Raw genomic sequence first — 26152 nt, forward strand, 5'->3', positions numbered from 1 at the left:
CATTTTTTTTTTTTTTAATTGGATTAATTTTGTTTAATAAAAAGAACAGCCCTAATTTGTGTGTTGTAAGATGTTATGCAGTAAAGACAAAAGCATTCGCTAAGAAACAGTTACAGTCTCTGAGTTTTGGCTGAACTGAAAGCCCTTTCCCCTGATTTAGCTTTAGAGGAAAAGTTATCCTGAAACAGATTTGGTCCAATGAAATCGGATTCTTGTTGACTCTGTATTATGGTAACTGGCTGTTTATTGTTTGTTTAAATTGTTGGTACATGATTAGAGAAAAAGGGCTGTGGCATTTTTTTGCTTTTGCCAAAAAAAACAGTAACACTTCAACGCCCATGATGCACTGAACTCGATCTGATTGTCTGAAAGTGTGGACACAAAAGTGTGATGGTGTGTTTTCACAAGACGTTGTTATCCTTTACATGTTGTTTGAACATTAATGTGTGTTGGCAGTGTATGTACAAATCTACCCTATAATGATAAAAATCCATGCAGTGGTTTTTAATTAATCTGTAAAAATAATATTCCCTTTTTTTAAATTGAGGTGTGGCGTCACACCGACAGAGGCCACTCCCACGATAGTTGATTGACATGAGCTCTTACCTCAGACCCGCCTTAAATCAGCTGTAACAGTCCAGTAACCTCCATTGTTTCGATGCCGGAGCAGGGATGTAAGTTACACAAGAATATCTCTGATTGAGCGATTGAGGTGTTGTGTTGCTGGATGTAATAATGAAAATAGTGGTCGTCATTTACTCCCAACATCTGAGCTGCTGAAGATGCAGTGGATTACGTTTGTTTGTGAAGGGAATGTGCCTCCTGATCTACATATATCCGTCTATGTTCACGCAAATCATTTTTGATCCAGCTTCACCTACAGCAGAAGTGAGCATAAGGATTTTTTATGAATCTCTGCAATCACCTTTCCTAATACTGTGCTAGGTAGCGACTAAATGCGCTAAATGCGGCTAAAGTAAACAGGCTCGTCACTCCACAGAAAGAAGAGAGGGGCGGGGCGAGCAGAGCTCATTAACATTTAAAGGAACAATCCCTCAGAATGGGATGATTTTTGCAGAGCTGATTTTGACAAGGTAAAAAGGTAAAAAGGGTGTTGTTTTACACTACCATTGAGAATTTTTAACCAAAGTATATTATAGACTTTTCATTAAGACCCTAAAGAATCATATCAACTTGTGGAAAATGGGCATTCGATGACCCCTTTAAGTCACTTTAAGTCACATCTCAGGTTACTACAGTGGTTTTGTCCTTCTAATAAATGATTTTTTAGTCACTTTGAATACAGATCTGTTTATAATGGTGATATACTGGCATAAAAATCACTCTGATTTAAATCCACAGTAGGAAAGACCGTCTTACATCATTTCTCATTCTTCAGAAGCCTAAAGTCCTTGTACTCCAGTGTTTTGGCTCTGATTACCCAGCAGGCTCTCTGTGGGTGTTAAAGCACATGCTAGTTCCTGCTGTTCTTTGTCACGCTGAAGCTCTGCCAGCTCTCTCTCATTCAGAGCAGCCTCTCCTTCGCTCACTGTGTCAGATAGCCGTCATGTTGTCATGCTTGTTGACACACACAAACACACAGACTCCCGGACCTTCTCCTTAGTAGTGTTTACTAAGGCAAGCCTCACTATTACTAGTGGTCATACTAAGGTTTAGTGGTTTTAACAGACCTCCATCTCTATGTAGCTTCGATGTGTAATTCATCACACAACTTGTGCTACAAGCATAAATGACTCTTTAAATAAGGGAGAGGTGTGCTGTTTTGCATGCTGACTTTTAAAGTCATTAAACTTATAATTTTTGTCTGGAAGACAGTGAAACAGCTGTAAATAATCCACTTTATTTTTCCTGTAAGAGAGCTCACGGCCATTTGTAAATTTTATGGGTCTGGTTTCCGGTCTTATCTGCATCTAGCTATTTTTAGCTGTACAAAACAGCTTGTTTTGCTGCTTGATATTGCGAATAGATTTTTCTTACCATGTTATTTTAGTGTATTATCAGTAGTAGTGCAAAGAGTTTTACAGTTTACTGCACGTTGTCATTCTTCTTGTCATTTCCCTATAGCAGCTGAATAATAATGTGGATAAATTTGCATTTAAGGAGCCATATGTATGCCTTGTATTGGGTTGCAGGTTAATCTGATGCATTTGATTTTTGAATGCTCAGAAATACTGTTTAATCTATGTTTTTTTCATTTTTGTGACTTTCTTATTTAAGTTCATAAACATGCTTGTCAACACTCTGAAATCTTGTGGAGTATGAATACAAAATGTGTAACGAGAGAATTTGACTTGCATATTTCATGGTTAAAGGCAGCTGCACAGACCTTTAAAAAAGGAAGTAAATAAATAATAGTTGCAGTACTATTTGTAATATTCACAGTTTGTAAAAAAAAAAAAAAGTATGTTTAAAAAAAACAGTTCTTTATACAAATTTTAAATAATCCTTCATTTTTGGTGTTGTGTTAGAAGTAATAATAATAAACTTTACTGTTTAACATAATTTTGTTTTTGCTCTTCATAGTGTAAAATGTATTTATTTATTTATTTATTTTTTTTTAGGGCTGCAACGATTCCTCGATTCTATTTGAGTATTCGATTAAAAAAAATTCCTCGATTGCATTTTGCCCATGTCGGTTTTTGGCGCATTTCACATAATAAACCCATTTAAAAATCATAATAAAGCATAATGCTGTTAAAAATTTACAAATGCTACAATTCAGTTCAATAAATTCAATAAATATATGCGATGCAGGTTTATTATATGTGACCCTGGACCACAAATCCAGTCATAAGGGTCAGTTTTTTAAAATTGAGATGTGTACATCAACTGAAAGCTGAAAAAATAAATTAATATATATCTTGTTATGATAGGACAATATTTGGCCGAGATACAACTATTGAAAATCTGGAATCTGAGGGTGCAAAAAAAATCGAAATATTGAGGAAAATCGCATTTAAAATTGTCCAAATGAAGATTGCACCGTGTCATTATTCACTGAACAAAAATAAAGCAAAAATGGAAAACCATGTGTGACAAAGTTAGGACACCCTTACTGTTAACACTGGAATTAAGAGGGTAAATAACAGTCAAGCAATTCCTTTGATTAACTGATCATCAGCAAGTCTGAGTGCCTCTATAAAAGCATAAGCTTTGGCAGTTTGCTGGTCTGGAGCCTTCAGGTGTGTGTTAACACAATGCCAAGACATCAACAATCATCTTAAAGAAGCAAGTGTTGCTGCCATCAATCTGAAAAGAGTAATACGGCCATTTCCAAACAATTTGAAGTTTATTCACAAGTGGAAGACGTTTAAAACAGACACCTCTCCTTCCAGGAGTGGACGTCCCAGAAAATTCACCCCAAGATCAGACCGTGTAAAGCTCAGAGAAATGGCAGACAACCCAACAACTACACCTCAGACTCTACAGGCCTCAGTTAACGTGTTAAATGATAAAGTTCATGACAATTATAAAAATATGGGACAAAAATGGCATGTTTGGAAGGCTTGGCGGAAGAAAGCCTCTTCTGTCTAAAAAAAAAAAACATTGCAGCACAGTTTAGGTTTGCAAAGTTGCATCTGAACAAAACACAAGTCTTCTAGAATAATGTCCTTTGAACAGACGAGACTGAAGTGGAGATGTTTGCCCATAATGCACAGCGCCAAGTTTGGTGAAAACCTAAAGAGCATATCAGCACAAACACCTCATACCAAAAGACAAGCATGCTGGAGGAGGGCTGATTATTTTGGGTTTGTTTTGTAGCTACAGGACCTGGGCACCTCACAGTCATTGAGTTATCCATGAACTCCTCTGTATGTCAAAGTATTCTAGAGTCAAATGCGAGGGCATCTGTCCGACATGTAAAGTTGGGCCAAAATTGGGTCATGCAACAGGACAATGATCCCAAGCAAACCAGCAAATCTGCAACAGAATGGCTGAAAAGAAAATAATTAAGGTGTTGCAACAGCCCAGTCCAAGTCCAGAGCTCATCCTGACTCAAATGCTGTGGTGAAAAATTGTGGTCTAAAATTCCTGTGGTCCAAATTCCTTCAGAACAATGTGAGAGACTGATAAAGTCACACAGAAAATGAATGCTTCAAGTTATTGCTGCTAAGTGGATCTACAGGCAGTTGACTCATAGGGTGTCCTAACTTTGTCACACATAGCCTTGCTCTCTTGGCTGTATTTTTCTTAAATAAATGACACGGTGTCATGTGATGATGTTTATGTGAGGATTTATTTCCAAATTTTAAGACCTGTCAAGGACCAGATAATTTTTTATTATATCCTGATACAGAAAACCATTAAATTCAATAGGGTGTCGTAACTTTTTCACATGACTGTATGTGCTTTAATTATTTACACGCCTGTAGGATACGAATGTGCGTGTCAGAGCGGCTCCATTCACAGTAAATGCTGCTACGCACAAACTCTTATCAGTTACATATGTGGAGCGTCACAAACTCCATCTCTGCACATTGTTGTGAGTTTGGGTTTATTATATTATTATTTATTATATGGGTTTATTATATTATTATCATCTGTGAATGTAACATGCACATTTCATCAGATTTGTAAGATAAATAATTTATAAATCAAACGCAAACACAGGAGAATACATTAGTATCTTTCTCAATATGCTAACTGTTCATTGCGGTTTAATTTCATTCAAGAAATTACACTGTCTTTAGCTTTTTTTTAATCATAAAGAAATGGCCAAATTTTAATGATTAGGTGGAATTTTGAATTAAATGTTTGTGAGTCAATATTAAACAGATTAGTTCATGCAGTAAAGTGTCAAAACAATTGTAAGGCTGTTAGCGTCCTCCGCCGGCATTTGTTATAACGTGTAATGTACAGTACATTAGGTCTATTGTTTATGATACATTATGTATTTTAACAGTTTTGTTCAATAAAACCATATGATACTTTAATTGAACTAATTCTTATTGCCTCATTGCTATTATGTGTCTTTTCAAGTCATTCTAAAGACCAGTGTTTGCTTAGGTCTATTTTTATTACAACAACAACAAAAATTATAATTATCCGATTACTCGATTAATCATCCGAATAATCAACAGATTACTCAATTACCAAAATAATTGTTAGTGACAGCGCTGAATTTTTTTTTTTTTTTTTTTTTCTTTCTCCTCCTTCATCTTGCCTAATTAGGGTCAATTTGACCCTGACTATAATGATCACAGATGCATTGTGTTGGTGAGTTTTTACCAGGCAAGCACCAGTTATATATGTATTTTTTTACTTTTACAGTTTAGTCAGTTTGTGAGTGACACTGAACTGCCAAGACTACTGAAGTAGATTAAGCTGCTTCTTCATCTAATAAGTGATACAGATATCCAGGACAATCCTGCTGGAGTAACTTGGGGTTATAAGCGCCTTGGTCATATGATATCTTGTGGTTCACTGAATCTGGGGATTGAACAAGCAATGTTCTGCCATCAGACTGTAGAGACACTGAACACTCAAAAGTAAAGTTTTGTGGCTTTTAATCCATGTCGGTCAGCTTTGAGGCCTTGAATTGCCGTTAGACAAATTAAAGCACTTACTTAGACCTCCCAGAAAACAGAATGAAAGTATGAATGACTCATCTTGCACTCGAGGCATTTGTAAATTATTGTCCAATCATATCTCTGTAGAATGAGAACATCCTTCCCATGGTACCACCTGCAACTTACCAGAAAAACGTGATTCATGATTGCATCATAAACTAAAGGCTATTGGCTGTTTAAAAAAAAGACAAGCCCTTTAATGTGTCCGGCCTAGTAGGAAATGAAAGAGGGAAAATGGCACTCCTCAAGCCATTTCCAGAGGTTTTTAACCATTACACCCTAAGGCTTTGATGTTCCAGTCTTGCAAGGACTGTCCTTTTATAAGAACGTGCTTTTTTTGTCATCAAGTTAGCATTTTCTGGGAAGGAAGCTTTTCTAAACTGGGTTTGCGTGATGTCTGGCTGTGGACTCTTCACACAACGCTAAACTCATGTTTTTGAGAGAGTCTCATCTCAGCCCGCGCTGCCAATCACGGACTGCGGCTCCAGTTTAAAGAGACGCCAGAACGAGCGTTCGGCTGCTTTTGCTTGCGCTCCTACTTTGTTGCGTTTTGTTCTGTTAGATTCTGTTTTCTTCTAGCCTGATTGTTGTTGTTTTTTTTGGTCCTACTTAGTGTGTCTACAGTTATTAGCCTTTTGATGCAAATATGCATTTTGTAACTCGTGCTACGATCTGGTGATCGCTAGTTTTTTCCCCTGGGAAAAGAGGATAGGAAGATGTCACGTGACTTACACGGTACCACACGTAGCAAACCAACTGTTTAGACACACCAGATTAGGAGTGAGCGCCACACTTGTATGTTTTGTTTGCCTAGTTAGTATAGTTTATTTAGGGCGTTTTTACGCTGAAGACCGTTCTTTTCCTTTTCTTTTATTTACAGTTAGGGTAGAGGTTAATGCTAAGTTAGTTTGGGTTTTGTTATATTATTTTCTTTTCTTTGGCGCCACTTACGTTCCCTTTTCCCTTGGGTTTGTTTATTTATTTATTTATTTGGGTTTATTTTGATTTGTGTATATTTTTCCACTGTATATATTTTATATTCCATCCTTTGTTTAAATCCTTTTCACTTTTGTATAAATAAATTTCCTTATTTGGCATTATTTTTCGATTTAGGTTTGGTTTCTTGCCACCTTCACTTCACCTAATTATCACTACCTAAATGTTACTTCCTACACCCTAGAACTACCATCAAAGACGTAACAACGTCATTAAGCTGACATGTTTTGTTTTCACACTGTTTGTTAAGGTCTGCGGGGCAGAGGAACTACAGGAGCGTAAGAAAAGAGGAATGTGTAATGATGGTGTGACCAGATAGACATGATCCAGCACTCTTAACCATTCAAGTGTGCTTTCAGTGGGTGTATTATTATACTCTGAAGTAGGACTGGGTGATATATAAAATATTCAAGATGATTTTTCTGGCCATGTAAAATTAAACATTATGAATGGCGTGATGTTTTTCAAGCACTTTTATTGGCCGTTAAATGTCATTATACAGTGTTTCCCTCCCTGTTCCTGGAGGCACACAAGCAATTCACATTTTGGATGGCTCCCTTATCTGTTTGCAGTCTTGCAGTCTCTACTAATGAGCTGATGAGATGAATCAGTTGTGTTTGATTAGGAAGAGTTTAAAAATTTGTAGTGTTTGTGTACTTCCAGGAACAGGGTTTAGAAATCAAGTGAGTAGTAGAGATTAGATTAGTTTTGTGATTATCAACTCATGAGCAATGTTTAAAAAAATCATATAAAAATGTTAAGAAACAGATGTTTTAATAGCATCTCTGATTTAAACTTTAGCAAAAATGGCAGTTTCTTTGAAGCATTTTATTTGAAACTATTTGTTTCATTTAATCTTTTAATTACTTTTATTGATTTATTGATTGATTTATAGTTTGCGTCATCTCTAAATGTTTACAGAGGCATTTGTGCAGTATTTTCATGGTAAAAACTTATGCTATACTTCAGTATTTATTTTTAAATGGCAAGCATCAAATCTTTTATTCAGCAAGGATGCATTAAATTGATTAAAATGTATGTTTTTAATGTAACTGTGTGTGTGTGTGTGTATATATATATATATATATATATATATATATATACAATGTTTTCTTTAACTTTCTATTAAAAATATGAAGCAGCACAATAATGTTTTTAACACTGAAAATAAGAAATGTTTCTTGAAAATTCAGTTTTGCATCTCAGGAATACATTTTTAAAATGCAGTTGAAGTCAAAAATTTACATCTTGCAGAATCGGCAAAATGTTGTTGTTTTTTTTAACCAAAATAAGCGGGATCATACAAAATGCATGTTTTTTTTTTGTTTTGTTTTGTTTTTTTTTTAGTATTAGATTTAGTATTGACCTGAATCAGATATTTCACATAAAAACATTTACAGATAGTCCACAAGAGAAAATAATAGTTGAATTTATAAAAATAACCCTGTTCAAAAATTTACATACACTTGATTCTTAATACTGTGTTGTTACCTGAATGAACCACAGCTGTGTTTTTGTTTGTTTTTTTGTTTGGTGATAGTTGTTCATGAGTCCCTTGTTTGTCCTGAATAGTTGTTCTTTAGAAAAATCCTTCAGGTCCCACAAATTCTTTGGTGTTTTGGCATTTTTGTGTATTTGAACCCTTTCCATTTATGACTGTATGTATGATCACTGATGCTCCAGAAGGAAAAACAATGCAATTAAGAGCCGGGGGTGAATTTGAAAATCAGGGTAAATAACTTATTTTGTCTTCTGGCAAACATTTGAGTATCTTCTGTAGCTTCTGAAGGGCAGTACTAAATGAAAATAATATAATATTTAGCCAAAATAAGAAAAAAATTCACATCTTCATTCTGTTCAAGACTCTTAATGCATTGTTTTTTTTTTTTCCTTCTGGAGCATCAGTGAGCATTTGAACCTTCTGCAATAGTTGCATATGAGTCCATCAGTTGTCCTAAGTGTGAAAAGATGGATCTCAAAAGCATACAATTGTTGTTGGAAAGGGTTCAAATACACAAAAATGTGGGTAAATGTAATGTAGATGTTAATGGGCTTTTTTTCTCTCTTTTTTTTGTGCATGTAAGTGAAGAAATGGAAATTTCATTCTTCCTTGTGTTCATTTAGTATGTAGAACATTCCTTTTTGTTTTACGTTTTACTGTAGTTGCATTTTTTTGAATATACAAAATGTTTCCTGAGACTGAAAGATGGAATCATTTATAGGGATATTTCAAGTAAAAATTATTTAATCATTTACTCACCCTGATGACATTCCAAACCTGTACGACTTTCTTCTGTGAAACATGTTTTATTTTTGGGTCACTGTATATGTGTATACGTGTGTGTGTGTGTGTATGTATGTATGTATATGTATGTGTGTGTGTGTGTGTGTGTGTATATATCACCCAGCTGTACTTTGAAGTGTCTAACCCTCTCAGAAGAACAGAGAAAGAGACACACACACACTCCCCAGCACACCTGGCTGTATCACTCTCAGGAGACAGAAGGAGATGCTGAGTTTCCAGACACGCCAGTCTGTTGTTTGTCCCACAGTCCTCTTTGTTCTCACAGCTCTGTCAACTGAGTCACTCTGAGAAGCCTTTCTTCATATTCTACAACCTCTTCCACTGCATTTATATACTGTCTTCCCCAGTCATCTTATTTCTTTTAATAGCATGTAATTTTAGTTTCATTGACATTTTTATTAATATTTTGAATTATATTTTATGAAATATTAATGTTTTGAATGTAATTATTTTTATTGGTTCTGTTTTCATTAGTGTACAATTATAAGATTGTTTTTCGATGTGTGTTTTTTATGTTTTTTTTTTTTTTTTAAATGTCTGCTTAGTTTAATTTTCTTATTATTATTTTTTTATTGTTATTATCATTTTATTTTAGTACATTAAGATGAGAAACGCTGAACTAACTGAAATATGAAATAGGTTTATATATATTGCATAATAGGTCCCCTTTAAAAATTTTTTTTAAATTTTAGTTTTAAGGTATTTTAGCTGTGTTAAAGGGTTAGTTCACTCAAAAATGAAAATTAGCCTATTATTTACTCACCCTCCATGCATCATAGGTGTATATGACTTCCTTCTTTCAGACCAGTCCAATCGGAGTAATATTAAAAATTGATAAAGGTCAAATCAATAAAGATGTCCTGTAGTGAATCAATGCATTTTTGTAAGAAAAATATCCATATTTAGTGTGGCCTGTCCCCCTTGAAGGTCAAGTTAATTTTATTTTCTGTATAGTGCCAGATCACAACAAAAGCCATTTAAGATTACATTTCATGTAGAACAGGTCTATACCTTGTTCTTTTATTAAACAAACTAAATAGTCCTATATTATTTATTTTATTTACACGACGGCATGTAATTTTCACACAAATTTTGTTAATTTTAACAGTAAACCTCTGTTTGCCAAAAAATAATAGGGTTTAATTTTCATTTGATTAAAAATAAATAGCTGTGAACCTAGGGGAAACACTGATATTTGAAGCATAATAATCACTTAAATCTAGCTTGCGCTCACTGTTGTACACGGAAACAGATCCGGGCGCAAGACGGAAGGCTGCTTTGTACCTCTTAAAATTCTGTGTAAAGACATACAGTGATCCTGCTTAAAAGCCAAACAAGCCAAGGCTGCTCTGACCCACCTCAGCCCCTGGTGTCAAAGCATACAGTTGTTTTGTATGTGTAAATGCATTCATGCCACCTCTGAGAAGCATTAGTCTGTGTAAAGACATCTAAATGCCACTTCAGAAGTGCTTCCATGCCACGTTTGCAGTGTAAATTTGCCACTAGTTAACTATAATAACCTGTTCAATGAATAGCAATAACATAATTCTGTGTAATTTTCTTTTTCAAAGAAAAAAAGAGAAGCTTTGAAGAATGTTCACACTGCTTTTTATTCTACAGTGCCAGTGCCAAAAATTCTCATTAGCACTTTTTTTTTCAGTCAAATCTGGAAAACGTGTCACAGTCATCTAGTGCAGCATACTGAAACGTGACTGAAGCGATGTGGTAATACTGTATGGCAGTGGTTTCCCTCTCACTGGTCTTCTGAAGGCTGGGTTAATCTTTGAAGTCTTTGAACAGATGGAGATTTCCCATTCCAATGCATGAAACACTCCAGTCGTTTGAAGCGGCCACTCTGAGCTCTGCATTTACAGTGAATGTGCTGGTTTTCTCTTATGAAGTGTAAAGGCAGGCAGACTGCAGCGCTGTACAGTGAATATTAGATGTGCTGTGTGTGCTTGTGTCTGTGATCCCAGCAGGTTTTGAGGGCAGGGGTTAGAAACACTCCCGTGGGCTTAAAGCAGTCTTACTGCAGGCCTGGTGTAATCTTATTACCCGCTGCTAGTCAATGACTGTCTTTGTGATGGGGGTTTTAGCTCAGACCTTATTGCCTAAAAATATAACCATATCAAAAATGACCAAGAAAGAAATGACACAGAGACCAAGATTAAAGGAATGTGACATTTATGTGTTTCATTAACCTAAAAGTGTGAGTTATGTAAAATGTCATGTGGTGCAACTAATGATATTTTATAAATTATGTTGTTTAAAAAAAAATTCAAATACATAAATACTTTAAAGCTTTAATTCTATTTAATACTTACTTCAAAACTTTAGTACTTAATTTAATACTTATTTGATTTAATACGGAGGTCGTGTTAACCGAAAATTCTCCGTCATTTTGACAGATTACGCTGAGATGATCTATTGTAAAACTGTATCTGTAATTCGCACCCCTGTCCAGTTGGTGGCGAGTGCGCTCCAATGTAGAAACAGAGCAGGGGATCCAGAACAAAAACGAAACTGTCACGAATGTTTTCCTGTGCATTTGATTGCGCACAGACGAGTACACAGAAGCTACAGCGATCTATTACGCTACATTGAAGTGCGCCAAAACGGAATTTATTGCTTGAATTTCTTAAGGAAATTGACAGAATTTGAAATTGGAGACTTTGTTTCATATCAAAAGTAACGAAAAGCTTAGCCTATTGCTATTTATTGGAATTAAGACACACTATGTACGCACTACGAATCGATATTGGTTCATTAAAATCGAGAAATCGTTTGTTTTTGTTTTTTTTTATTATTTATTTATTTATTTATTTATTTATTTTTTATTTATTTTTTTTTACCCAGCCCTACCGTGTTTTGTTGTTTTTAAACAACAACAACTAGCGTAATGTATGTACATGATTAAAAACGAAAATGTGAAGAAAAATAAAAGCAATTAAATGTGTTATTCTAATTAAAATATGAAAATTAAAATGACAGGTAATAATAGATTATGACGGAAATTTTACGACCTTGTCCTTCAAAATGACGGACAATGTTGAAGTCTAGTGCAACCTCTGTAATATCCTATATTTTTTTTATTTTTAACTGTTAAGATGTGTTTTACATGTATTTAAATGTAATCTCTTTTTGAAAATAGTTCAAAAATGTATTCAAAATAAAACTGGCAAAAATACGACAAGTACATTTCTAAGAATTTGGCACGTTTTTAACTGGTTTTTTTTTTTTTTTTTTTTTTTTTTTTTTTTTTTCCCCGGTTTTCTTTGTCATGGACACTCATTGGCCTACTCACAACTCAAACTTTCTAACCAAGCAATGTTTGTTTGTCTTGTGTAGGTTCACTAAGAACCTCTCCCCGGATAAGATCAACCTGAGCACACTGAAGGGAGAGGGGCAGCTGTCCAACCTGGAGCTGGATGAGGAGGTCCTGCAGAATATGCTGGATCTGCCCACCTGGCTGGCCGTCACCCGCGTCTACTGCAACAAAGCTGCTATACGGGTGAGATGAGAGAACCTGGAGGAATTGGGGGTTCAAGCATGTAGCGTTGAAACCCTATTGTAATTGTTAGAATGGTCACGGATCAGCGAGCTCCACGTAAAACTAATCGTGCAGACCAAACGGTAAGTCACTGAGACTTGAAACTTGGAGGGATGGTAGTACACACCGCCTACAATGAGACCAAGGGTTACCCCAGTCGGCTTGATGGCTTGATTGATCAAAAGTACGAAATCACTCATAACTCCTAAACCATCAGTCGCAGGCTCAGGTGTCCTATGTTGTTGAAATCCGTGGCTCATGGCGGACAAAACTCAGCCTCAGACTTGTGACCCTAGCGAAAATTTAGAGTATTTTACATTTTTTGAAAAACCTACTTTTGCGAACTAGTCCTAGGTTTTTGGCCCGATCGGAACCAAACCAGTTCAAAAAGATTCTCTGGAGAGTAAATATCGATAATTATCAAAAAAAAAAGTTTCGACTCACCTTCGCAAAAGGACACAAAAATGTTAGAAAGGGGCAGGGCCACTTTTAATAAAATGTCTTCTAAACTCAGACTTCTAAACTTCTAAACTCAGAACACTTGTGTAAGAGCTCAATCTGAGATCACAAGAAAAAAAAAATGTGGAGCTTTGCCACTTGGTGATAATGTTAGAGGCATGCAAATGGCTATAACTTCACGACCGACATTCCTTTCAACATGAAACTTGGTGTGCACGGTCTTGGTCCAGTGTGCCACAACTGTCTACAAGGACATTTGCGTATCTCAAAAAACATGGCCACCATTGGCTGACAAATTTTAAGCACCTGTTAGACAAGGATAACGGAGGGCGATCAGAACCAAACTCGGTGGGCCTGTTCGATTCATGGTCCCAAAGAAAGCCCTGAGAGAAATTGGAAAGGAATCGGCCACTGGGGGAGTTATTGCATTTTTCAATTGTAAATGATCGTACACAGCGTGGTTTTTCACACATGCACACGATATTCATATCATACGATAGAACTCCTCATTCTGGACAACTTTGCCTCTAGAACCACTGCTGCCAATTCAGTCGTTTGTTAAATGATTGAGAAGATGTCAAAAACCTACTTTTGCGAACTAGTCCTACTGTAGGAAAAAAGCACTGCAATACACTTCTCTGGACTCTCTAGGTCAAAAATGATCAAAACAGTGTTGAAATTTACCCTTTTGGGAGGCTATAACAGGGTCGTTTAGAAAAGGAGCCTGTCCAAATTAACCCAAAATCCTATAAAGCCTGAAGGAAACCTGGTGAGCACATGTGACAGGTGATTCTAAACAAGCATGCAAAGTTTTAAAGAGATCGGATCACAGCTGCCGATGTAACAGTCATTACCATTAAAAATACATAATATTTCTGGAAAATTACCTGGATTTCCCTAAAATGCTTTTTTAAATCATTACTTTAGGTGGTTACAAGCTTTCTAAATAATGTCTTTTTTCATATGTGCTTAAATGCCCTAAAGCGCTTGAACCCCGATAATCGAAATTATCACAAATATATTTAAACAAATTCATTGTTATTTAGATGTGTGTGTGTGTGTGTGTGTGTGTGTGTGTGTGTGTGTACTTGTTTTTGCTTCATTGTGGGGACCAAATGTCCCCACAAGGATAGTAAAACCTGAAAGTTTTGACATGGTTTTAACAATGTTAAAAAATGATTCAAAATAGTAAATGATGTTTATCTGAAAGTGTAACGATGCAAACATGTTTTCTGTGAGGGCTAGGTTTAGGGTTAGGGTTGGGTTAGGGGATAGACAATATCGTTTAGTCAGTATAAAAACTATAGAAGTCTATGGAAAGTCCCCACAATTCACAAAAACAAACGTACGTGTGTGTGTTTTTTTTTTTTTTTTCCCAGATACAATGGACAAAGCTGAAGACCAGTCCTATATGTTTGGTAAGAATCTCCCCATCAGTGTGTTTCCCTTCTTGCATCATGTTTCTTCTGTCTGTCATATTTTGTCATTTCCCTGTTTATCACATGATCTTCTGTCCTTTTTCACTTCTGCAAAAATACCCCTGTTTTCATTTTGTGCTTTTCACTCAAATACTACAGCGTCTGATAAGGAGGGTTCAATAGAGTTCAACTGAGACTGCAGGCTTTTTCAGTGACCTGGTCTACAGCTCATTTCTTCGTAGACATTTCAGGAGTTTTAGAACTGAAACACAAAATCATATCAATTGATCTAAAGCAAAAATATGTCTATAGGTCTATTTTGAACTGTATGAGATACATAAAAATACTCTAAAAATACAAAGTTTTAGTAGGGGAACCACGTTATGCAAATGCTAGTGCATTATGGAAAATTGATACATTTTACATCTTGAAGTACACAAATATTTAATAAATAAGATTCAGTTAATAATCTCAGGAATATTAAAAAAATATATATAATCTCAGTGATGTTTCTGTAGTCCATGTAAAATTTCTTAATTTGTAACTAATAAAAAGTGTGAAAATGTAGTAATAACAACATTTGAGATGAGAATTTATTAATCAGATACAGTATGTTTTATATATATATATGCCAGATAGAATGGCAATTTATTGTGCTGCCCCCTAATAGTCGACTAACCGTTAGTCAATTATAAGAGGCTTGGTCGACCAAAATTTTTTTTAGTCGCTTAGTCTCAGAAAAAAATCCACAGAAAGTGGTGAGGTCACACTGTGGGCAGGACACCCAAACGCTCACCTATCGTTCATCAACCTTAAATATGGCTTATCTGAAATATGTTGGCATCAAATTTACATGGCTGCTAAATCTAATGTTAACCTAGAAAATGTGCACTATTGAAGTGTGGAAGCTGAACAGTAACGCACTCACTGCGCTTACACAGATGCGCTTACACCTGCTCTTAAAATACTCCGTCATTTTTGGTCATACAGGTAAAAGTAATACATCTTTGAAAGACTCTAGGTTTATTTGTGTGCACTCAGAATAACAACGAAACGTTGCGCTTTTGTAAAATAATGAAAGCAAACAGGATGCACTTTCTGCCGTCTCTGTCTCTGTGAACTTATGTGCGAAACTCCGAAACTCTGTGTATACTTTCCTTACAAACATAAAAATATAGCCTATGTATAGAGAGTGTTCAAATGAACCAATTCAAATGGAAAACAGATTATGTAATCCGTATGAGACAGTCATACTACTGCGGAGTCAGTGTTGCCAGCTTCATCTCTTAAACTGAAAACAAAGAAAGCACTAGTTTATCAATAAATTATTCAAATGTAATGCAGCCTCCTTACTGTTTGTCCTTGACACGTTCATAATCATTATTCCTGCGGATGTGCTGTGGTAAGCTTTGTGTGTGTGCTTGAGCACTTATTAGGCTATGTAGGCAATTAAAGGCTCATTTTTATGATTTGAATGGTTTATTAATAAACTAATGCTTAAAATGAACAACTACTAGTCAATCAGAAAAATCTTTAGTTGAGGGCAGCCCTAGAGATTTATAATGCATTTTGAGGATTAATGCTCTATGATTACAAAATCCCATATTAAGTAACATTAGATTAGTTAACTAGTTTCCCTAAACTTGCCACTCTGGAGATTCATATTTCCATATTCCGCTTGAGCATAAATTAGAGACTCTGGCCTACTGAATTCTGCCTGAACTCCGTTTCCTCTCCTTTTGCAGTTCCTGGATAAAGTAGAAGTCGAAATGAGGACCTGTGAAGAACCCCGGCCCCCAAATGGCCCCTCTCCAATTGCCATTACTGCAGGCCAAAGGTCAGAATGACCTGCTGTTTTCCTTGCAGCAAACCAGATCCACAGTGTTTGTACAAATGCATACAGAAAGTGGTAAAACCTCTCTATGATGTCCTCTCCATTATGAACACTGACATTTAGATTCATTAGTGGTACTTGTAAGTCAAGCATCAATACTGTTATTTGTTCAAACACTTAATGCCAAGTATCGGCAGAGCACAACATATTGTGACATTCGTACTACAAACAAATTATGGTGGTCAAATGGTGACCATAAATTAAATCTGTAGGCTGTGAAAGGGAAATATAAGCCATAGCTAGAGAACAGGATATTATTTGAATATTGAATGTCCCTGTGGGTCCTTAAAAAGTCTTACATTTAGTTTTATTACAATTAAGGTCATGAAAATTCTTAAACATCATAAATGGTGTTAGAAATAGTTCATTTCTACTTTAGGTCTTAATTACTCCAGTCTTCAGTGTCACATGATCTTTCAGAAATCATTCTAATATGCTGATTTACTGTTCAAGAAATTATTATTATTATTATTATAGTTATTAATATTAAAAAGAATACATTTTTCAGGATTCTTTGATAAATTCAAAGATCTTTTTTTTTCACCTTTCTATTTTGGATAAATGTTGTTCTTCTGAATTTTCTATTCATCAAAGAAACCTGAAAAAACTCTACTCAGCTTTTTTCAACATTAAAAATCTGACAGTGACTGATAGTGTAATGCCAAGCAATTGCTCATGAACTACTATTTTTGAACTTAATTTTAAAAGAATATATTTAATTTATCCTTTTTACTGGTTTAAAGGCTAAATTTTGAGGTTTATCATTTCATAAAACATTTGTTTTTGTCAAAAACTTCATTATTTCTATACTCTTATAGTATTTATTATTAGGGCAAGGGTCATTTTTATATTTTCCAGTTTTGTTTTAATGTTAGCTTTTCCCCCCATTTTATATCATTTTATATGTGTTTGTTTTAATATTTTTATTTTTATTTTTTATTTTTTATATGTGTTTGTTTTAATATTTTTATTTTTATTTTTATTTCAGGTTTAGTTTTAGCAGTTTTTATTTCAGCTTAAAAATCATTTCAAAGCAAATTTTCTGATTTTAATTTAGCAACAACACTGGGTTGAACGTCAGATCCAGTTATTCATTAGTCTTTGTAATGGATGTTTGCGGTTTGATTCTTGTCTCTCCAGTGAATATGGCTTTGCTGAGAAGGTCGTGGAGGGAATGTCTGTGATCATCAACTCCATCACAATTAAAGTTCAGGCCCGGGCGTTTCACGCCTCCTTTGAGCTCTGGCAGCTCCAGGGCTGCAGCCTCAATCCCAAATGGCAGAAGAGCGACTTGCGCTACACCCGCATTACACATCCTAAGAGAGGAGAGGTATGGCACATGATACAAGTAGCTGTTTTGAAAGTGCTATACAACAGTAGAAGCATGTTTATGCTTCAGTGTACATGGTGTGGGCCGTCCTGGATCACCGACTGCTCAATTTGAAGCATCTGACACCTGCTGGCAGAAGCCACATTTAGCTTGAAGAAGTGCAAAAATGTGGCTTCGTGGCATTACAAGGGATTACCCAGAGGTGAAACCCAGGGTGAAACAGCTTTCAGTATTAACTCTCCATTTCTTCATTTTAAAAAGCAAATGAATCATTATGGAGAAAAATAGCAGTGGTTACATAATCCAAAAGGGGACAAAGAGCAGCGCCGTCATAGTGCAGAAATCAACAGCTGTCAGATCAAAGTGTTTCTACACTTCACTTCTCCTCCTCTTGTTCCTCTTTCGCTTGCTTTTCTTCTCTCACAGAAGCACATGCTCATGAAAAGTCCCCTCTTAATTACTCTTCCAGACCGCCATTAGGTAATGAAATCAGGCCAGTCGTTTTGATATATGAAGAGAGTGTTCGGGCCAGATTGCCAGATCCTCTAGACGAGCCCGTCCTAAGCAGTAATGCAGTTACATGTAAGATGGATGTTATTCTCGAGGATGACCTCTCATGCGCTCTCAGTATAGAGCTCTGCTTCTGCTCGCCCGTGGCCATCAGGGTTACGCCGCCCACTGATGTTGGTAGGCGAGATGAAGTCAGAGGAGTTCAAAGCAGAACGCTCATATTGTAATGTGTGTCTTTCTGCAGTTAACATTAAATCATACTGACACTATTTTCTTCTGGCATTTTTCTCACATACTGTTTAGTGCTGCATGATAAAATAGGTATTTATAAATACATTTTTAAAAATCAAAACTGTGATTGGACTGCATTTATCCGATGTGATGTGCATCTCTAATTTCACCTGGTTTGAAACGAGAGGCATTTATAAACCTGTTACCATCAGAGGAGTAGCTTTAAGGAGTCCCTGTGGTTTTCCACCAGAATAAAAGCTTAAAATCCTAGTGCTTTTGACCCTGCATAGAGAGCAACACAACTGACACTTTCAAGGCCTAGAAAGGTAGTAAGGACATCGATAAAATAGTCCATGTGACATCAGTGTTTGACATCAGTTCAGCTGTAATTTTATGAAGCTGTGAGAATGCTTTTTGTGTGCAAAGAAAACAAAAATAATTACTTTATTCAGCAATTTCTTCTCTCCCATGTCAGTCTTCTATGCACATTCACACGCATACGAGTGGTGCTGCTAATGCAGGAGCCACCCTTCTGATGTAGAACCCGAATATGCTGCGCCTTGTTTACAATCAGAAGAGACACACTGTACATAAAACTTCGTTAACATGTCTGAAGATTTCGACAGAGAGGATGACTTGCAAGAATCTGTGAAAATGTTAATAATTTTAACAAAATAAGAGAGATCATTCAAAATGCATGTTATTTTTTATTTAGTACTGTCCTGAGTAAAATATTTTACATAAAAGATGTTTACATATTTTGTCCACAAGACAAAAAATAGCTGAAATTATTAAAATAACCCCCTTCAAAAGGTTCTTAATACTGTGTGTAGTTACCTGGATGATCTACGATTGTTATTTTGTTTAGTTTGTTGGTTGTGAGTCCCTTTTTTGCTCTTAACAATTAAACTGTGCACTGTTCTTCAGAAAAATCCTCCAGATCCTGCAGATTTTTCGGTTTTCCAGCATCTTTTGCATATTTGAACCCTTTCAGCAGTGACTGTATGATTTTGCGATCCATCTTTTCACATTGAGGACAATTGAGGGACTCAAACACAACTATTAAAAAAGGTTCAAACGTTCACTGATGCTCCAGAAGGAAACGCGATGCATTAAGAGCCGGGGTGAAAACTTTTAAAGGTAAATTGTCTTTAATTTGTCTTCCAGGAAACATGCAAGTATCTTCTGTTGCTTCTGAAGGGCAGTACTCAATAAATTTTAAACAAATTTATTTCAACAAAACGTGCAGTCTTTCTTCTGAATGTAAACAAGGCACAGTGCTTGCATGTTCTACATCAATAGCGCCATGCGCATGCGTCGTTTATGTGCAGATCAAAGCACGCGCATGCGTCATGGTACTCTTCAAAATGGCGCTAGGGTGACAAAGAATTGTTGAATAGTTGTTATTTTAGAGTTTTTTGCTTCACAGAATTACAGTTTAACCACTAATGTCACATGGACTATTTTGTCTGTTCTTGGTGCCTTTCTGGCCTTGAACATGATAGGATTGCTGTCTATGGAGGGTCAGAAAGCTCTCGGATTTTATTAAAAATATCTTAATTTATGTTCCAAAGATGAATGAAGGTTTTACAGGTTTGGAACAACATGAGAGTAATTAAAGACAGATTTTTCATTTTTGGCTGAACTATCCCTTTAAGATTTAAACTTAAGATGTTTTTCTTTGAGTGGAATGTCTCATGCTCATACCGTCTCTGATGTCCTGCAGGTCCTAACGTTCAAAGAGATCAACTGGCAGAGTCTGCGCATAGAGGCGGATGCCATTGAGAGTGACGAGCAGGATCTGGGCAGCACGCCACTGCGCCTCATTACCAATCAAGGACGTATACGCATCGCTCTCAAACGCAGGGTACAGTTTTGATATTTGTTTTGAAAGTTTCCAAAGTAGTCCTTATATTTTGCATGGTTTTCCATCTTGTTCCATCTTGTTCCACCTTACTACAGACAAGTTTGTAGTGCTGTTAAAATCATTTCACATCAAAAATTTAATGTAGTGACATATGTGGTTGTGTGATAGGACATCATGTGTTGTCGCTGATTTTATTGAACTAAGGTCACATCAGTGTTTTCATCAGAATTAGGGCTTCATGATATTGGGGGGAAAACTGACATTTACTGTGGTATAAAAAAATCCAGGAATCTTTAGCAGATTACTTGAATAGCTCCATTTACAAAGAATTTATAAATATAGGATGATTTAGGGGAATAAATCTGCATGCTTTATCATGGGCCACATTCCCAATGATTTTGACCCATTCATTATTACTGTAAAAATAATAAATATTATTATGATTTTCAACTTGATATATTATTTAATAAAACTATTAAATAAATTCACATATATTGTAATAATTGTACTGTAAAATACAAAATATAGTGTAATATACTAATATGTGACCCTGGACCACAAAACTTAAGTCTTAAGTAGCGTGGGTATATTTGAAGCAATAGCCAAAAATACACTGTATGGGTTAAAATTATTAATTTTTCTTTTATGCCAAAAATCATTAGGAAATTAAGTAAAGATCATGTTTTTATGAAGATATTTTGTAGTATTCCTACTGTAAATATATCAAAACTTAATGCATGTCTTTAAAGGCGATTTTTCTCAATATTTTTTTTTTGTTTTGTTTTTTTTGTTTTTTTTGCACCCTCAGATTCCATACATTCAAATAGGTGTATCTCAGCCAAATATTGTCCTATCCTAACATCAATGGAAAACTTATTTATTCAGCTTTCAGAAGATGTATAAATGTCAGTTTCGAAAAATTGACCCTTGTTTTGTGGTCCAGGGTCACATGTTAATAACTAATATTTATGTTTTTTTTGTTTTTTTTTCTTCACCTTCAAACGTTTGGCTTTAAAAAAAAAAAAAAAAAAAAAGGTATATGCATGTAAATGATCACAGTACCGCTTTGCTTTGAAACATGCAGTGCATATATTTAATGAAATCACAGCATTCACAATAATTGCACTATTTATATAGCAGTTCCAGTTTTATTTCAACACATCATGCGGCCCTGATCAGAATGAAATCATGTGTATTCTGTGCTGATGTTTCTTCCCCTTCCTCATCTCAGGTGAAGGACTGTAATGTCTTGGCCTCTAAGCTGCTGTTCATACTGGATGATCTGCTATGGGTGCTGACAGACTCTCAGCTCAAGGCCATCATCCACTACGCAAAGTCTCTGAGTGAAGCCATGGAGAAGTCTGCCCAGCAGAGGAAGAGCATGGCTGCTGAAACACTACAGGTGCCACAATGTGTCCTTTAAATCACTCGCAATAATGTTATCCACCTTATTCTTCATCGCAGAGGTAAGCTTATGGGTGAGACTTCTAGTTCATTAGTCAATTCAAGAAAATAACGAGAAGAATAACGACGTGCAGTGAACGGTGAAATGGTTTGCACTACGAACCAGTGTGCTCATAATTAAGATAACACATTAAAATAACATAACACACCAATTTGCAATATAAAACAGCAAAACAAGCTGTTTTGTACAGCTAAAAATAACTAGACGCAGATGAGACCGGAAGCCAAACCCATAACATTTACAAATGGCCGTGCCTGCTCTTGGAGAAAAAATAAGCTTGATAAACACATTAGTGATTCATTAGATCTTCTTATCGGCACTTTGTGTTTTGAGATCAAAAACGAAAACAAAACCTTATTACTTTATGCTGTAGCTGGCTCAGACTTCAACAGTTGTCTTTACAAAACAGCTCAGCCCTCTATAATATTAAATCCCAAGTCTACCCAGGGACAGGCTATTCTGCGTCAGCCGCTTCCTGTGAATGACTCAGTGCTTTAGTGTTTATTTATGTCTTATTGTATTTGTGCATCAGACTGCGCCTCCCTCTCCTGGGATCCACTCTCTGTGGACTGAGCCTCCTCCAACCGAAGCGGTCGGGACCCCTGGCACACTTGCCGAGTATTTTGACCTCCACGATGTCAAAGAATCATCCTACCACACTTTCATCTCCCGACTTGACCTGCATATCTGCAACGACAGCTCTTCAGATTCCGGTAATGAACTGCGATCATTGTTACCACTGAGAGACATTAAAAGAATAGTCGTTGAAAGTTAAAATTGACTCATTTACTCAGGCTTATGTCGTTCCATGCCCAAGTTTTTTCTTCTTCTTGTGGAAAACAAAAGGGGATATTAAACAAAATGTTCGTGCTGCTCCATTCCAAATCATGAAAGTCAGTGGGGCTGTTAAAGGAGAATTGACAGATAATGTACTCGCCCCCTTGTCATCCAAGATGTTCATGTCTTTCTTTCTTCAGTTGTAAAGAAATTGTTTTTTGAGGGAAATATGGATTTTTCTCCATATAATGGACTGATATGGTGCCCCGATTTTGAACTTCCAAAATGTAGTTTAAATGCAGCTTCAAAGGGCTCTAAACGATCCCAGCCAAGGAAGAAGGGTCTTATCTAGCAAAATGATTGGTTATTTTCTAAAAAAAAAAATCTACAATTAAATGCTTTTTAACCTCAAATGCTCATTTTGTCTAGCTCTGCAATGTGCATGTGCAGTCTTGTGTAATCTGGGTCGACACAGTTAGGGTATGTCGTAAAACTCCCATCTAATTTTCTCATCCAACTTCAAAATCATCCTACATCGCTACAGAAGTACCGACCCAGTGTTTACAAAATCAAAGTGCAAAGATCATCAAACGCCCTTTACAAAAAAAGGTAAAAAAGCACAAGTGCCTTCGCAGCTGCTGGAAGAGATCCACGTTCATATGCACACAATAGGTTTGTAAAAGTAATTACCATGAGTGTGTAGGAGGGAAATAAGGACATTCTTGAATGAATGAAACTAAGGACATACTTGAATGAATGAAACTAAGGACATACTTGAATGAATGAAACTAGTGTTTTCTGAGCCAGTGTCAGAAAGATGACAATCCTGACTCACCATCTGCTCATTGGACGCGCCTTTAGAGAGAAATGGGAAAGAGAGAGAAAAGACTCGAGCTCCAGTCGAACTAGGGTTGGGCGAGGTTGTTATGAATTTATGCAACAAATGTTTGTTTAACATTTACCGTTCTTATTTTGGCTACTTTCTTATTTATCTATAATTTCTTTGATATTTACTTTAGTGTTTTGTGAGCTGAAATTAACATGCATGTTTGTTGTGTTTCAAAATGTTATGTTTCAAAATGATGTGACATTTGAACAGAGGCATCAGAGCTTGTGTTAAGGGGTGTGCCAGATGAAGCCTCTATTCGAGGCTTGTGTTGTTAATGTAGAAGTCAAGAAACTAGTGACAAACAAAGCCTCGCTTTCTCTCCAGTCCCGTGTGAGATTCACTTTGTATTGGATCGAACCCCCAGATCTTGTTTATTCATTTATATTTTTAAATACCCAGTCATATACGTAATATGAAAAATACAAATTATTTCAGGAAAATTAAATTTGCCATATGCACTTCATGTGTAAAATATTCTTCTATCTAGCATTTAATGCCACACTTTAATGGGTAAATTTAATTTATCTGAGACAGAAGTTCAACAAACAAACACACACTGTTAGACTTATATTGTGCATGTAACATGAGTCGATCTGTGGAATGTGTGGTGAGTGTTTCGTCCGACGGTGTTTCTTTCACATGCTTCTGTCTGCTTTATTTTTACTAACCACCTGATCGCGCTGTTTTCGACACACTAGAAGCTTTAAATCTTTTCCCAAAACAGTCAGATGAAATGTCAGTGCATACAAGGCTTCATTTGCCTTGTATGCACTGTTGAATGAATGAGAGTCACGTCCCGCTTGTTTACTCCAAACCGGAAGACGCTCCCACTTTTGACGCAAGGTCTCATGGGGCGTAGGAAACTTGTGGATATATCAACACTGCGCCACTGAAGGTAGTTGGTCCATTACCATTGCGTATCTGCCACCGTCACAGCCCTAGATGTAGGACGATTTTGCAGTTGGAGGAGAAAATGAGATGGGAGTTTTTCGACCTACCCTAACTGTCTTGAACCAAAACGCACAGAGCACACGCAGAGCTAGACAAGACAAGCATTTGAGGTTAAAAAGTATATAAATTGTAATTCTTTTTTTAAAGAAATAATCAGTCGTTTCGCTAGATAAGACCCTTCTTTCTCAGCTAGGATCGTTTAGAGCCCTTTGAAGCATTTAAACTGCATTTGGAAGTACAAAACTCGCGGGCACCATAGAAGTCCACTATATGGACAGAAATCCTGAAATGTTTTGAAATGAGTGAAGAAAGAAACACATGAACATCTTGGATGACAAGGGAGTGAGTAAATTCTGTAAATTTTTGTTTTGGAAGTAAACTCCTTTAATGTGAAAAACAGGATGAATTTGAACCTCTTTCGACTTACTTGCATTTTTGTTCTATTATGGAAAAGAGCAGTTTGGGCATTCAGTTAAATATAGTCTTTAGTGTTCCTTGGAAGAAAGAAACTCATACAAGTTTGGAACTGCATGAATTTTTGAATGAACTAAACTAACTTATCTAGTCACCAGCTAGATATTTCATCCTAACAATGGCTAACCTATGCTGTCCTGTACACATAGATGAAGCTCCACCTCCAGGCTCACAGGGTGCAATGCAGCTGACCTTCCGGAAGCTGGGCTGTGACTATTACCCGTTTCACAGGCCAGGTGACTCTACTGCCATTCATATGAGATTAAAATTAAACACAGGCTACTGCTTTGTGCTTCAGAGGTTTTCATTGTAGTTTTGTCTCAGACAAAATTCATTACCTTTCAAAACACACACGACCATTCGTTAGTTTCATAAGGCTCATAAGTCTCTTATGCTGATCAGGGCTGGATTTATTTGGTCAAAACTACGGTAAAATTGTGAAATATTATTACAGTTTAAAATGACTGTTTTCTATTCTTATATATTTTAAAATCTAATTTATTCCTGTGATGCAAAGCTGAATTTTCAGCATCGTTACTCCAGTCTTTAGTGTCACATGATCCTTCAGAAATCATTCTAATATGCGGATTAGTTTATTATTATAAACGTTGACAACAGTAAAGCTGCTTCATATTTTTGTGGAAACTCTTTCCTTTTTTATTTCAAGATTCTTTGATGGATAGAAAGTTAAAAAGAACTGCATATATTTAAAATGGAAATCTTTTGTAACATTATAAATGACTTTACTGTCACTTCAGATCAGTATAACGCTATAATGCATCCTTGTTGAATAGAAGTATTCATTTTTTCCAAATGTTTGGAGCTAAACTTTTAAGTCGAGCTTTCATGTTTAGGTTATTACTGTGTGAAGTCAGTGTACTGTATGAATGGTTGACTGTAGGATAGCAGCCAGATGTGTCGTTGAGTGATGTGTTGATTAGTGACATATCCTGTGCTGTACAGGTGACGGCTGTCGACACTGGGAGCGTCACTGCGGGGCGATGGAGTCTCGAGCTCAGTGGGCGGCCAAACTGCTGCAGGAGTTTCAGAGGAGGATGGATGATGTGGGCATCCCTGGACCTCTTTCAGAGCCAAATGTATCTGCTAAAGACTCTCCAGCCAAAAAAATCAAGGGTAAATGGTTTTTGAATGTCTACCCATTTCAGATCCTACAGGAACTGTTGGCGTTGTTGTGGTTGATTCATTAGTGAACATATTTGAAAAGAGTTTTATTTTAATCATTCTTCATTGTCTAAGAACTTTATCCTTATGCCAAAGTTACTAAGTTCTGCACAGTTACAATTTCTTAGCCTAAACACTAAAATATATGTAATATTAAAGTATCAGTTCCTCAAAAAATGGTTGTATTTGACATGAACGTGTCTGGTTCTGTTTCCTGTTGATAGATTGCTTTGTGTTAAGCTTTTTGTATTTAAAAAAATGAA

At 36.1% G+C, this 26152-nt stretch overlaps 1 protein-coding gene across 1 annotated transcript in view; it reads left to right on the forward strand.

Annotated features, from left to right (window-relative positions):
• Positions 1 to 26152, forward strand: part of bltp3a (bridge-like lipid transfer protein family member 3A) — a 50233-nt gene that overhangs the window by 2297 nt on the left and 21784 nt on the right. The window contains exons 2-10 of the mRNA XM_051096471.1: positions 12241 to 12403; positions 14281 to 14319; positions 16065 to 16156; positions 17354 to 17543; positions 20011 to 20151; positions 21383 to 21553; positions 22149 to 22329; positions 24857 to 24943; positions 25671 to 25841. Coding sequence (XP_050952428.1) covers positions 12241 to 12403; positions 14281 to 14319; positions 16065 to 16156; positions 17354 to 17543; positions 20011 to 20151; positions 21383 to 21553; positions 22149 to 22329; positions 24857 to 24943; positions 25671 to 25841 — 1235 coding nt within the window. The remainder of the gene's footprint in view (positions 1 to 12240; positions 12404 to 14280; positions 14320 to 16064; positions 16157 to 17353; positions 17544 to 20010; positions 20152 to 21382; positions 21554 to 22148; positions 22330 to 24856; positions 24944 to 25670; positions 25842 to 26152) is intronic.

The sequence above is a fragment of the Labeo rohita genome, chromosome 23 (genome assembly GCF_022985175.1).
Source record: "Labeo rohita strain BAU-BD-2019 chromosome 23, IGBB_LRoh.1.0, whole genome shotgun sequence".
Lineage (NCBI taxonomy): Eukaryota > Metazoa > Chordata > Actinopteri > Cypriniformes > Cyprinidae > Labeo > Labeo rohita.